The sequence below is a fragment of the Gopherus evgoodei genome, chromosome 2 (genome assembly GCF_007399415.2).
Source record: "Gopherus evgoodei ecotype Sinaloan lineage chromosome 2, rGopEvg1_v1.p, whole genome shotgun sequence".
Classification (NCBI taxonomy): Eukaryota; Metazoa; Chordata; order Testudines; family Testudinidae; genus Gopherus; species Gopherus evgoodei.
Window position 1 is genome coordinate 41,451,271 of NC_044323.1, and position 15,228 is coordinate 41,466,498.

At 38.9% G+C, this 15,228-nt stretch overlaps 1 protein-coding gene across 1 annotated transcript in view; it reads left to right on the forward strand.

Annotated features, from left to right (window-relative positions):
* The window catches only part of ITGA8 (integrin subunit alpha 8), a 161,236-nt gene that overhangs the window by 81,223 nt on the left and 64,785 nt on the right, over positions 1 to 15,228 (forward strand). Inside the window, exons 14-15 of the mRNA XM_030550460.1 lie at positions 5,247 to 5,292; positions 8,110 to 8,217. Coding sequence (XP_030406320.1) covers positions 5,247 to 5,292; positions 8,110 to 8,217 — 154 coding nt within the window. The remainder of the gene's footprint in view (positions 1 to 5,246; positions 5,293 to 8,109; positions 8,218 to 15,228) is intronic.

The window sequence follows — 15,228 nt, forward strand, 5'->3', positions numbered from 1 at the left end:
GTGCCATCTGGGTCCCTCTCTCTGGCCCAGTCTCGTCAGGACATATCTCAGGATTAGGACAAAGGTGGTCTGGGATCCCAAGAGATGATGGGGGTTGCAACTATGATGACAAAGCTCACTGCAGACAGCTGCTGCTTCTGCTAATTTTTCCCCAAAGTCTTTTCTTTCTAAGACATAGAAAGGGAATGTTGGGTGGAATAGGCCATCCTCTCATTATTTTGTCCACCAATAGACCTAACTTCCGACACACCTAACTTCTGTCCTCTGCTTCTCTTGCTTACCAGTCATAAACTTAACATAGTCCTTGAGTGATATCAGTAAAACTCTTTCTGTTTAAAATAGTTCAGTCTTTCTGTCTCCTCCTTACATCGTAAACTATTTTCTATAACAGGTCATTGTGACAATTCATGAATTTACACTCACTTTCTACAGCTGAGCTTACAATTAGGGTAGATTTTAGGCGCAATTATCACAACAATTCTCAGTGGAAACGCCCCTTGAAATTCCTTTAGGGTCACTTGGAGCTTGTTTCCTGAGTTATGGCACAATGGGGTTCTAGGGCATTTCAGTCCTATGGATCATTTAGCCTGGCAGGGCCATTTTTGCCAAGGGAGAAAGCAGCCGGGACATTCTGGGTCCAAAAGGAGCGGAAAATGGTAAGTTTTGAACTGACAATTTGCTGAATTCCCTTCTTAATCTGACTATTATGGGTATTCAGCAAATATTGATAAAGCTGGGGAGGATTTTAATGTAACCTTGTGGGTTACATTTAGATATCTTGGGAGAATACTCCCCTCCTCATAAACCACCTGCTCCGTATCTATGGGAGGGAGACCCCATGTTGCATTTGTAAATATATGAATGTTTCTCAGGTGGGGCCCAGTATTGAGCGTCCTTTGCTCCCAATGGAAATGCTTCTGCTCCAACTTATATAAATAGGAGCAGTCCGTGGGGAACATAGAACATTCAGTACTTTGCCAGAGGAATGCAGCACCTTACAGGATGGGAACAGATAGATAATTTGTCAATGATCATTTATTTTCTTCATACATATGTATAATTCCCATTCTCATCCACGGGCATTACTCAGGGGTTTGCAGTGGATTTCAGTTTTGGAAGTTGGAATTAAAGTGGAAACACTCTAATAGGTATTTCTTATTAGTGATTCATAGACGATTGTTCTTTTTAAATTAGGGCCATAGTGACTTGCCTTTGTGAAAAAAGAAAACAAACCCTAACTAATGAAAAAGGTGCAGTCTTATGTTCCAGCTTGCGAATGTTTTTCTTCAGGCTTCATTTGGAAGAGATCCTGACAGTTAGTTAAGATTACTTTTTTGCTGTGGAAATTCCAATTGCCTTGTCAAACATTTGTTTTTCAGCTAATAACCTTTGCATCAGTGACATTTCATATGCAGCAATAAAAAAGCAAGTAATGAAGACAACTTCCATCTATTTTTAGGAGAAGAAAGTTGCCAAACTTCAGATAATTTGGATGTCTTGCACGTATGTTTCACAGAAATGATTAATAGCTTTTCCTTTACACAACACACAATAAACTTACAAACTACTGCTCATAAATGACTCTGACATTATGCATGTTCAAAACTGTTACTTAGCTAATGAAGGGTTTGGCCTAACTCCCATCAGTGTCGAAAAGGCTCTTTCCATTTAGTGCTGTAGGAGTTGGATTGGGCCCTAAATGACAGTGAAACAGAGTACAATGGAACTAATGCATTTTAATAAACTGACCACAGTTGTTGTTGTTGAATTCTGGATGGACCTTTCAATAAACTATTCTGTGTGAATGTACAGTGACATCATCTTTATTATCCTTATGTTAGATTGTATATATCACCATTAACATAATCAGATCTTTTAATGTTTGCTTATTCACTCTAATTCCTCTGTTCCCAGTTAATAGTCATGCACTTTCAAGTTCTTTGGGGCAGGTCGTGTTGGGGTCAGGAGCGGCTCTATGTTTTTTGCTGCCCCAAGCACAGCAGTCAGGTGGCTTTCAGAGGCTGTACCATTGAAGCACTTCAGTGTAGACACTAACTACACTGAGAGAAGAGGTTCTTCCATTGGCATATGTAATCCAGCTCTTTGAGAAGTGGTTGCTAGGTTGAGAAAAGAATTCTTCCATTGACCTAGCACTGTCTAAAACAATTAGGTCAGCGTAGCTATGTATCTCAGGTGTGTGGATTTTTCACACCCCTAGAAGACAGCCATGCCGATGTACGTTTCTGGTGTAGACCTAGGGTGCCAAGATGCCATGATTTTGTAGGGACAGTCCTGATATTTGGGGCTTTGTCTTATACAGGTGCCTATTACCCCCACCCCATGTCCCAATTTTTCTTCTCACCCTTGCTGACGGGTCACTCTATGTAGACCAGTCCTCCGACTCAGCACATTCAGGCAGACATCTGTCACCACTTCAAGCTTTTCTTTGCAGCCATGAAGCTTATATGGCTTCTTATATGGAAGCTCAGATTCTGAAATCAGCTGCTCTAACTTAAACCATAGCTTTAAAGCCTGCAAGGATAGATGATAGGTTTAATGAAGCCCCTATTTTGCTTGTCTTTTTTCTGTCTGTTTTTGACATAGTGTGAAGTTTCTTTCCCATTTGTCTTCTTGAGAAATATCTTATTAAATCCATTTGGATTATTGTGAGAGTCAGGGAACCCAGCTGGGTGGAAAATCTTAGGAGAGTTTTTGCCACATGGGCTGTTGTCTTGTGATGCCTCACCTCACAACATCTTAATCAAGGAGGTAAACTTCTCTTCAGGTTCCACTTGCCCAGGCTTCGAGTCCACTGAGAGTTGTCTGAGAGAGCCATTATCACAAAGGGAGCACCTAAGTGCCTCAAGGGGAGAAACGTCTCTCACATTCTCACCTCCATTGAAGTGTGCTCTCCAGTGAAGCCACTGGAGTTCCAGCAGTGTAAATCCAGTTTAAGGAGAATCAGCCCAAGAGTGGCTGGCAGGGATATGTTACTCAACAGAGAATCTGTAGACTGGTTTACACACTATGTTTGCACTGGTTTAACTAAATTAATTTAACAAATTTAAATTACATTAAAATAACTTCCGAGAGTTTAAAAACAATGAGGAGTCCTTGTGGCACCTTAGAGACTAACAAATTTATTTGGGCATAAGCGTTCATGGGCTAGGACCCACTTCATCAGATGCCTGGAGTGGAAAATACAGTAGCAGGTATATTTATACATAGTACATGAAAAGATGGGAGTTGCCTTACCAGGTGGGGAGTCAGTCTAACGAGACAATTCAATTAAGAGTAGAGGGAGGGAGGAAAAATCACTTTTGCAGTGGTAATGAGGGTGGCCCATTTCCAAGTGTTGACAGGAAGGTATGAGTAACAGTAGGTAGAAATTAGTATGGTAAAATTAGGTTTGTAATGACTCATCCATTGCCAGTCTTTATTCAGGCCTAATTTGGTGGTGTCCAGTTTGCAAATTAATTTCAGTTCTGCAGTTTCCCTTTGGAGTCTGTTTTTGAAGTTTTTTGGTTGAAGAATTGCCACTCTTAAGTCTTTTATGAGTGACCAGGGAGGTTCAAGTGCTCTCCTACTGGTTTTTGAATGCTGTAATTGCTGAGGTCAGATTTGTGTCCATTTATTCTTTTGCATAGAGACTGTCTGGTTTGGCCAATGTACATGGCAGAGGGGCATTGCTGCTGGCACATGATGGCATATATCACATTGGTAGATGTGCAGGTGAACGAGCCCCTAATGGTGTGGCTGATGTGGTTAGGTCCTATGATGGTGTCCCTTGAATAGATATGCAGACAGAGTTGTCACTGGGGTTTGTTGCAGGGTTTGGTTCCTGACTTAGTGTTTTTGTTGTGTGGTGTGTAGTTGCTGGTGAGTATTTTCTTCAGGTTGGGGGGCTGTCTGTAAGTGAGGACTGGCCTGTCTCTCAAGGTCTGTGAGAGTAAGGGATCGTCCCTCAGGATAGGTTGGAGATCCTTGATGATGAGCTGGAGAGGTTTTAGTTGGGGGCTGTAGGTGACAGCTAGTGGCATTCTGTTACTTTCTTTGTTCGGCCTGTCTTGTAGTAGGTGACTTCTGGGTACCCTTCTGGCTCTGTCAATCTGTTTCTTAACTTCATCAGGTGGATATTGTAGTTTTAAGAACACTTGATAGAGATTCTGTAGGTGTTTGTTTCTGTCTGAGGGATTGGTGCAAATGTGGTTGTATCTTAGAGCTTGGCTGTAGACAATGGATCATGTGATGTGGTCTGGGTGAAAGCTGAAGGCATGTAGGTAAGTATAGCGGTCAGTAGATTTCCAGTATAAGGTGGTGTTTATGTGAGCATCACCTATTAGCACTGTAGTGTCTAGGAAGTAGATCTCTTGCATGGACTGGTCCAGGCTGAGGTTGATAGTGGGGTGGAAATTGTTGAAATCCTCGTGGAATTCCTCAAGGATGTCCTTCCCATGGGTTCAGATGATGAAGATGTCATCAATATAGTGCAAATAGAGCAGGGGCATTAGGGGATGAGAGCTGAGGAAGCGATGTTCTAAGTCAGCCATAAAAATATTGGAATACTGTGGGGCCATGCGGGTACCCATAGCAGTCCTGCTGACTTGAAGGTATAAATTGTCCCCAAATCTGAAATAGTTGCGGGTGAAGACAAAGTCACAAAGTTCAGCCACCAGGTTCCTAGAGTGTGCCACTACTGGGTCTCTTAAAAACACAGACCTCCCTTGCAAATTAAATGAATATATGATTATAATTTAAACTATAAAATTTACTTTCTTTATAGATAGATATAAAAATACCTAAATTAACAAACATACAATTCAACTAATAAATCAGGATGGGATCAGAGGTCACCAGGAAAAAATGATTTAAACTACATTAATTTAAACTGATATGAGATTGTCCACACAAAAAGTTGTATCTGTTTGCCACTTATTTGTGTGTCAGACAGGTAATGGTTTGGAGTAAAATATGTGGATTTTTAAAAAAAGAGTTGTTTCCCTTCCAAGACAAGATGGAGAGAGGCTGAGCCATGGATGACTCTGTGTTATATACGCTGACAGTGAACTAATATGCTACAATGGCAAAAATGTGAAATGTTTTTCCTTACTGTGGTCTTGTAGAATGACCTGGAAAGTAGCTCATTTGTTATATGTAATTGTATTTTGAATATAAATAAATTAGGCTGCAAAATTGTGCTGGAGGTTAGCTAGTAGTTCTTACAAAATTATTTTGTGTTTTTCCAGATTTAATAGTAGGTGCATTTGGAGCTGGGAAAGTAGCTGTTTACAGGTATGTGGTAAATTTTATGGAAGTTTTGTTTTACAGCTCAAGCAGGAGATCCGCAAGCAATCTTATTTCGCATTTCTGCGTTCAGGGCAGCCCAGAGGATTCAGAGGGCCTGAGGTCTTTGGTGGCGGGGGGCCCGTAATTCGGCGGCGGGGGGTCTTTCCACTCTGGGACCCACCGCCAAAGTGCCCTGAAGACCTACAGCAGGGGCCCCCCCACCGCCGAATTACCGCTGAAGTGGGACCCACCACCAAAGTGCCGAGTCTTTGGTGGTAATTCAGCGGCGGTGGTTGGGGCAGAAGGCCCCTCTGTCACTGAAGACTTGGAGTGGAAGAAGCTCCGGGAGTCCGGGCCCCGCAAAAGTTTTCCGGGGCCCCTGGAGCGAGTGAAGGACCCTGCTCCGAGGGGCCCCGAAAAACTCTCGTGGGAGCCCCTGCGGGGCCTGGGGCAAATTGCCCCACTTGCGCCCCCTCTCTGGATGGCCCTGTCTGTGTTACTTTGTACTGTATGTAAATAAATGATAGATTATAGTGCATTCTTAACAGCAAATGCCATAGTGCTATAAGTCCCTCTTCAACATGCTTATCATTCTCAGAAAAATTCTCCATTTTGGTTGAAAGTGCCTATCTCAGTCTCAGTCCACAAACAAGTGTTTTGATGAAATCCTTCTACCAACTTTGTTAGGCAAGGCAAGAAAAATAACACTGTCCCCATTTAAAAATTGTAACAACGCTTTTTTGAATGGAGCTGAGTCCCAAATAATTGAAAATGAAAGCTTTAAATGTTTCAGGTAAAGAGTCCTTAATGAGGAAGAATTAAAAAAGCCATGTGACTGAAGAGATACTTCTTACCACGGCCTAATGGCGCCTACTAATAATTTTAGATTTTCATGTAGCCTTGTCTGCTTAGTAACACTACGGTGTGAACTACCTGACAATGACAAGCACAAGGACTGCTGCTTTCAGACTGCTGGCAAGACCATTTCTATGAGGGAGAATGTATTGTTTTAATGAAACATATAACAAAATAGCTCCCTCTTTATAAACTTGCCTAAAATTCAACGTCAGGAGTAAAATCACAGTGGCTAATGAATTACAGATCCCATAATTTTAGTCTCCAATGTTTTTACTATAGTTTTCTGAAAATCCAAGCTTTTATTTAAAATAAATTACAGCTCTCAGAAACTTAAGACAAAATCTGCTGCTGTTCTGTTAATCGAGCTGTACAGAAAACTGTGCCCATCCAAACACTGAGCCGTCCTGAGCATAAATAGTGCAACAGTGCCGCCAAACTGCCTGGCTCTTTGTAGCCTTCTGTTTTTCCCAACCCTACACACCTGCAATGACAGGGCATGATCTTACCCTAAGGTTACAAATGTAGGACATCCAAATGTTAAGATATGAAAGGGTAACAAAACTCACGTCGGTAGCATTAGGTCAGTTTGTGCATTACAGCAGTAAGTACAGTGGACTGATGGTCCATTTCCCGGAACCTCATGGAACCTCGTGTATAAAGTATTACCATGATGATCTGGTATTGTTTTGCAACCACTGTGCAGTGGAATAAATGACCGCACAAGATGCAGGGTACTGGAGAATCAGAATTGGTATATATAGATCTACATTTCATTTTGCAACCCAAACGGGGATTTGTGCCATTTGGCAAGTTAATATTATGAGCACCTCATCTTTTTTCATTTCCTGACGTTTGAGTTTTAATGTGAAATTGATATTGTTGGACAAACATAGCTATTTGCATTTAATAATACAAACTGAAGCTTGTTTGAGAAATTGTTTTCCCTGCTGTACAAAAATTCAAGAAATCCTTTCATTTCTGAGGCCTCAACTGATGTTACAATGAAAAAATATCACTACAACACCAATTGTAAATTAAAACTTTAAGGATAGTGATTTATTTTTATCAGACTCCTATAAGTTAATGTATAATAAAATCATACTCTGTGAACATGTAATAGAACTTTCTCTGTTTCCAACTCTGTTATAAACTACTTTAAATTATCGGGTACTTAATTAATCACCAGCCGTTACTCATGGATGCACCCTGTACATTTGTCATCACAGCAGCCATATATATCCATCTTCAGCCGCTTCTTCTGTTAACATTATCCCTGGCTTCCAAAGTCAAACGGCTCAAGATCTGTCAGTTAAGTTGCAGCCTATGGCTGATTTAAGATATATCCTAAGAACTTCCGTTGTAGCCAAATCACATCCCCTTTTCAGAGAGAATCACACACAGTTACAGAGACAGCAAATCTGAAATGTCCTTTTTTTTAAATCAAGGAAGAAAGATGACAGGGTTGTAAAACAACTACTAAGAGACTGCTATCAGCTGTACAAATGTGTAGCCTAGTCCAGGTTTCAGAGCCTTCAGGGCAGAATTTGACCCTGAGTGAGCATTTTGATATAGCTGGCGGGTGAACAGAGCTTACTTAATGGATCTTGTTGCACATATCTGTCCTTTGCACAATTATGCATCTGTGTCTGTCTACTGTAAATTCAAGTTCCTGTTTTAGTGATTTGTCCTGGTAGCTTGTAATATTTAAGAATTATCAAAATGACCAAATCTCTGCAAAAAGAGAGATTACACTTTCTGCCAGAGAGAATCTTCATTTCTTCAGGAAAGTGAACAGCAACAACAAAACTCCCATCCACCTGAGGGACCATATTTACAGCTGCCTTTAAGATAATTGTATTATTAAGAGGTTAAATGTCCGATCGGCAGTCATGGACCTCTCTTAATTTGCATAGTGACTTATTCCTGCTGCGTGTGTTGACCTTTGTTTCTCTCCCTAACTTGTAGAGCAAGACCTGTTGTGACAGTGGATGCTCAGCTCATGCTGCACCCAATGATTGTAAATCCAGACAATAAAACTTGTCACATTCCTGGGTCTATGATTATGGTGGCCTGGTAAGTCAGTGATGAGACAAGAAATCTTTCTCTTCTTGTTCCAGACATCTTTCTAGTGTCTGTGCAGGTGCTCGGATGCTGCAGTAACGAGGGCAGTATTAGAACCCAACCAACATAGAGTAGAATCAAATTATTTTCCTTGCTTCATAAACCTTTGAAATGTAGTAGCCAAGAGCCCAATCCTGTGAGGGGCTGAGCACCATCGTATCCCATGGCAGTTGAGGATGCTCACAGCTCATAGGATCATGCTCTAAATTCAAATGCAGTGTCTGAGAGTGTGGAACATAGACCAGATTGGATGGAAAACATCCAATAACAAAAGTGAACTTATTTCCCTGTTTGGTAAGAATGCAGTTGTCTATTGAGCATGTATAAGATATTACATTGATGCTACATCCCTGGTACTCCATTGACTTAATGTGCTACCACTTTGGTTCACCTCATATTTTGTATGAGGAAGCAGAATGCTCGTCCTCTTGAGGAAGCGACGGAATGCCTTGTTTTGCACTCCTATAACCAGTTCCAGAGGAAGTTGTATCCAGCTCTTTTTGGCCAGTTGGAGTCTTGCTTTCACTCAGTCTTTCAAGGTAGTATAGTGTAGTAAAGGGAAATGAAACAGAAGAAAGAGCGGAAGCTCACAATAAAGGCTTATTTATTCAACCCAAACAGTGAATACTTAAAAACTGGCATTATTCCATGTTAGCATTTTGGAAACATTCGCCATCAATGTGGGAGATGTATTGTTCCTTCATTGTTCACGTGTCATGTTCTTCATTTATACATCATAAGGTGAATAATACACCAAAGACAAAGAAACACAGCACACTTTTGTTATAAACATTGAGCTATAGAATATATATTCTTTTTAAAAAATAGATTTTTGGAAAGGTTCACCATTATATTAATATATGTTTCTTCATTGTCTTAAGAGCAGTAAGATAAAGTAACCTCCTACCAGCAGATGGAGACAGACAACTAGAGCTGGTTGGAAATTTTCTGCCAGAACATTCTTCTGTCAGAAATTCCTGATTTGCTGAAAGTAAAAATTTTTTGAAGAAATGCCGCCTTTCATAAAAATTCATTTAGGAAGAAAATTTGCTAAAAGACATTTAAAAAAGTGTTGACCTTTTCAAAATGTAACATTTCAACTTGCCATTTTGAAATTATATATAATAACAAAATTGGAATAATACATTTCAACTAGCCAAAATTATTTATGTATTTATTCATTTTTGAATTTCTGTCTGTGAGAAATTTCTAATTTTTTTGTTTTCATTCTGGAACAGAAGAAATTTTGAAACTGTGAAACTCCCCCAAAATAAAAATCTGGTTCCTACACAGCTCGTCAGGAAATATTAAAATATTTCTGTCATGGGTCACATTCCAAATGCAATATATTATTGGGAGAAGAGAATGTACTATGTGGATAAAGTTATTCCTTTAATACTTATTCTTTGTACTGGAATAATCTGAAAGGTGTTTTTGGTTTATATCTACAAGAGTTTTACACATAATTCAAGTGTCTTAGTAGAAGGATGATTACATTTCTGGCTATTATATTATAATCTACAGTTCCCTAAAGGTTCAGCTCCTACTATACAAAGTAAATTAATTCAGTCTCCCAAAATGATTGAAGAGCAGCTGTTGATTTTCCATGCTGTAATTTTTCTCTCTCGTTGATATAACTTTGTATTGTACATATGAAAACAATTAGTAGAGAAACTCCAACAGGCAAATAATTCTTCCATCCCATGGGATAGATTTCTGTATCTCTTAGCCAGCTGTGCAACTTGTGTGAAATGCCTGTTGACTGACATTTCAAAATTAGAAGAATGAAAGGAAACCATCCTACCAGAAAAGTTTCAGGAAGTCTAAGAAGATTTGGATTACTGTATGCTTTCCAGTATTAGGAAAATATTGTTTTAGCCATCATCTAAGATTATAAAACTAAAGTATAGGGCAAAATGCCATAAACACATACAATTTGATTTTTTGTTCTCTGCAAAATTCGTTGGGCTTTATCCTGATCTTTTATGCATGTACAATTTTACTAGCATGGAATCTGTGTTACTTAGAAGGGCATCTACTAAAGCTGAAGAAAATATTCCTAACAAAATTCTCTTCATTCAAAAATTGAGTAAAGAAAATCGTCACAAATTTGCCACAACTTTCTGAAATTCAAAACTATTCAGCCAATGTCCCGTGGAAGCTTTTCACTATCTAGATGTTTGTGAAAAATCAAAAAGTCAGTTCCTGTAATTAAAATAAATCACACTTCTGAATTTTTGAAAGGCTGTTGGAATAGTAGTCCCCAAACTATATAGTACATTGAACACAAGACTGGGAGCCAGGGAGACTGTGTTCTGTTCTTACCTCTGCCTTGCACTTATCACCGTGGACGTAGGAACTAGAAGTGCAGGGGTGCTGCAGCACTCCTGGGTTCTGCTACCCCCCCACATGCCCAGGGTCCCGGCTGTCACTCTGTGTGCTTAGGGTTCCAGCTGTCGCCCCATGCCCAGCGCTTTGCTCCCAGCCTCAGCTCAGGGGGGGAGGAGGCAAGTAGGACAGGGGAAAGGGGACTGCCTTTTAGCACCCCCATTATTAAAAATATTCCAGTGCCACTGCTTATCACAATGATATCTGAGCACCTATTGGCCTGACTGCTCTTTTACACTTTAATCACACTTTATAAATGGTATTTAGTTAGGCCTCACATTTATGTGAAGTAGGCAAATGGGACTATTCCCACTTTAGCGATGAGGGAACTGAAGTTCAGAGAAGTTAACTGATTTGCCTAAGGCTTTACAACCAAAAGGTATCTAAATCAGGGTTAGAACTCACGGCCTAAATCTGTGAGTTTTGATTTGAATATCTCCATTTCTGGGAGACTAATCTGAGGCATTTTGGAGAGTCTAATTTTCAGAAGTGCTGACTGTCCACTCTCTGTAAATCTATCAAACTATGGTAATCCCTCACACAAGTATTTTACCGTTTCTAGGCCTCCACTTCCGACTCTGTAAAATGGGGTGATGTTCTTTGCCACAGAAAAAATTGCAACTTTGTAATTAAAATTTATCATCTAATCCACTGTTGAAATGGTTTATTGAAAATTTTCAGTAAACCAGGTTTTCAGTAAATGAAAAATGGTTATAAAACTTTTAATAATAAATAAATAAAAAGTAGTGACAATTTTTGGAGGAAAAAAACAAAGAGTGAGTCAGTTTTGAACCTTGCAAAATGGAAACAACTCTGACATTTTCCTGGGGAGTTGTTTTCGGGGAGAGGGAGTTAGTAATCTTTGATCATTTCTAGTGCTAAGTACTTGCTACTCCAATCAGTTCAAATGATATGATCAGTATCCCAGAAAATATGGATTTAGGCATTTGAAAACTTTGGTTGGAGTGACTTGAATGCAGATTTCTGTGGATTAGGCATGGAGTAATGATTTTTACCATGGCAACCTGAAAGTATACTAAATACCGGAGCTTCTAAAGGCGTCCTAAAATGACGAATATGAGGAGTTACGTTTTCCACACAGAAATTGCTGACTGTTATGTGTTTGACTGAATGGTTCACCAAAATAGAGGGATATCTGCCTCTGTAGTTCAGCTGTAGATGGATTCATATGTGGCAAGGCAAGGATTCGTATGTGAACAGAATAGGAGTCTATAGTATCAAATCTTTAACCACGTTTCCTTTTGTGTTGAATGAATTATCAATAATAGTAAATAAGTAGTATTAAGAACTGACAATCATTTCTGTTTATCGTATTGATATGTCCCCAATCAAATTCTTCATGCACTACATAGCTCCACATCAACAAACCAAAATTATTTTTTTCTATTACAAACTTCAGTTCAGGAGAGATGGATGAAAATTGGAATTTCCCTTCCAGGGAAAGGTCTGATATTTCGAGACAAAAAAAATATTCCAGATTAGGGGAAAAACTGGCAATTTCAAAAATTTCCATAAAACAGAAATTCCAAAAAAGTTCAAGTCAGGACCACTGAGTCATTTTGTTCTGACTTTTATATGATCTATACCTCATAGTCCATGCATTTTACTTCGGCTAAGATACTAAGAATAGAAGAGTTTAGAATGATACTGAAACGCTAATTAAAGGTTAGGAACATTCTGCAGATTAATCAAAGACCCTATTCTGTTGTCATAAACACAGCAAATTATAATGCATTTCATATGACAGATCAGTTGCTCAGCTCTTAAGTAAAAGCCAAGGCTCATTCTTCCCTTCCATAGAAAACAGAGCCAAGAGGAAAACATTTATATGAAAGACTTGAACTTTTGCTGTTCTGCCAGTACACTGCATCCTCTCCTGTGAGAGGCACTCCTGGCAAGACTATGATGTAGGCACAGGCTGAGTCCTCCAACACCCATACTGAGCAGAGAAAATGTAGTTTAATCAAAATCAACATGTTTGTGGGAAATTTATTGTTTTATTTAGATAATTTTGATGCATTTTGTTTTGCTTTTAGAGTCTTACAATATTAAATGTAATATATTACAATATATACATATATTTAAGTGAATATTTAATAGACTATAAAAGTCCACATGAATCTAAATGATAGTTAAAACATTTTAATACTATCACAATAGAACAGGAAATCCAAACTATTTCTTTTTACCTTTTCCCAAGGAAAATTTTGTCAAAATGGACACATTCCTACAAAACATGTCTCTTTCAATGAAATTCCATCTCTCAGCAGAAAACTATTCCATCAAAAAAAGTTCTGCAGTCCAGCCTTTCCACACTGTGGCATGTGTAACCTACATCACTCCTTGTTTTTGACAGACCAAGCTTTGAGTCTCCAAGCTTCATAAGGTGGTGATTTGTGACTTTATACATCTCTCCTAGGGGATGGATAACGGCTAGGCATTGATTGAGTCACAAGGCAAAACCAATGTATTTTAAATAATATTTACAGATATTCACAGTCAAATATTCAGCTGGCACAAAAGACATGAGTAACTATATATACACAGATTCACTAGCTTTTGTTTGCTCCTAAATTCAAGGCAGAAAACTTATAATAAGATAATTAGAGATGCAACTGCATGTATCATATCTTGTGATCACTTTTTAAATTTCTATAAAATTAGTTGTGTTAGAATTAAAATACACCGGTGTGGGTTTTTTACATCAGGTTGAAGGGTATAGATTTATTTCAAGCAAACTGTTCTGTTGTCTTAAGGTTTGGAGGAAAAACATTGTTATTTGTTCAGTCATGGGCTTCATTTTGTAGCCACCCAGTGTAGCTCTCATGGTGGACACTATATGGCAGACAAGACTCTGGTGTTCTTACCTCCATGTCATCCAAAACTGATGATACAGACAAGGCCATACTGTCAAAGGACAAAGATGCCATTTCCCAGTTGTTTCTTATCTACAGCAGTTCTCTTCCTTTAATTGTTCAAAATTGTCCTGCTTGTTGAATAATCACCATACCAACTTGCATTTGTAAGAAGTTTGAAAGTTGAACTCATTCTATTTTTCCACAGAGCTATAAATCAACTTTCCAGATCTCAGAAACCCTTCTGACTCCAGTCTTGCTTAACTGATCTAACTCTCTTGGCCTTACTTATTATAAAATCTATTATTTTTAGCTTTTCCCACTTTTTACAAGCATAGAGTGCCGCATAGTACAAACAAGCCCATTTAAACGTCACAAGATCTCCCTTAAACACGATGCTACTTTCAAAATAGTTAATTTACCACCAATCTCATGAAGTTTATGACTAAACTGCGCGATCTCTTCAGAAATATTTCTGCACTAAATATTCCCAGTGTCAAATTTTGTGCAATTTATGATTTCAGAGTTGTGACTGTGCTGCGCACCAGGATGGCACAAGGGGCACAAGTCGGATCATTCTGTTTCTAAAGTACAGCTCACTAGCACTTGAGCTAAAGGAGCTCATATTAGCTGTGCTAGCATTTCAAGGGCCTATGATGTGCAGTTCCAATTCCATCCAGAAGTGGGCAGTAGTACATATACACAGTACCCAGTTCTTCACGCTAGCATGCAAAATAAATACTAATATAGTTTAAATTAATGATCCAGAATATCACTTGGATTTGACCAGATACTAAAAGACAAATCCTCCGCCGGTGTAAAACCTCATAGCACCATTAAAATCAATGGAACTGTGAGGATTCCCATCAGCAGAGGTTCTGATCCTAAGAGATGAGTTTTTCATTCTCTTGATTTTTACACTGTATAATTAAATATAGTAAACGCCACTTAGAGTTTGTATTGCCAAGCTCTACTGTGTCACCCATACCCTGTGTACATACTGCTAAGTGCCCCTTTCAGAAGGTAGGGTGCCATTTTCATGTATATCCATAGTAAAGTCTTTGCTCACATAGTGTGAAGGTGAGCACGTGGACCCCAACTGCAGTTATAGGGGAGGAACGGAGGGGCTGTGCATAAGGCAAAGGCAGTTATGCTGCTGCATCCCTGGCTGTGTAGCCACTAGATCTGGTCAAACATTTTCCTCCAAGTTTCATTGATTATAAATGCCTTTTGGGAGCAAAATGATAATTTTCATGAAAAATGAACATCATTTGAAATTTTCTGATTTTTTGCAACAGAATTATTCTAAATGAAAATTTTCACTTGGGGGAAATAGAGAGACCAGAGGGAAAAAGAAAACAAAATTGACAAAATTCTCATTTAGAATCATTTTGAATTTGGTTTGTTTCATCAGAAACAGCTGCAAAAAATTTCAAATGAAACAGAAATTTTTCATTTTGTTTCAAAATTATAAAGGATAATAACTCCTGTTTTCAACCAACCCTAGTAGCCACATCTTCTGCCTACTGCATCAATGTGGGGGGGGGCAGTATACAATCCACCTGACCGAGGGAGCAGGACCAAGGTGAAAGAGTTTAGGGGACAGACTCTAAACAAGGCATATTCTTTTCTCAGAGAAGCAGTATTTTACCCTATAATAGTATGAAGACTATTGCTGCTTAGGTTTGCTAGGCATCCA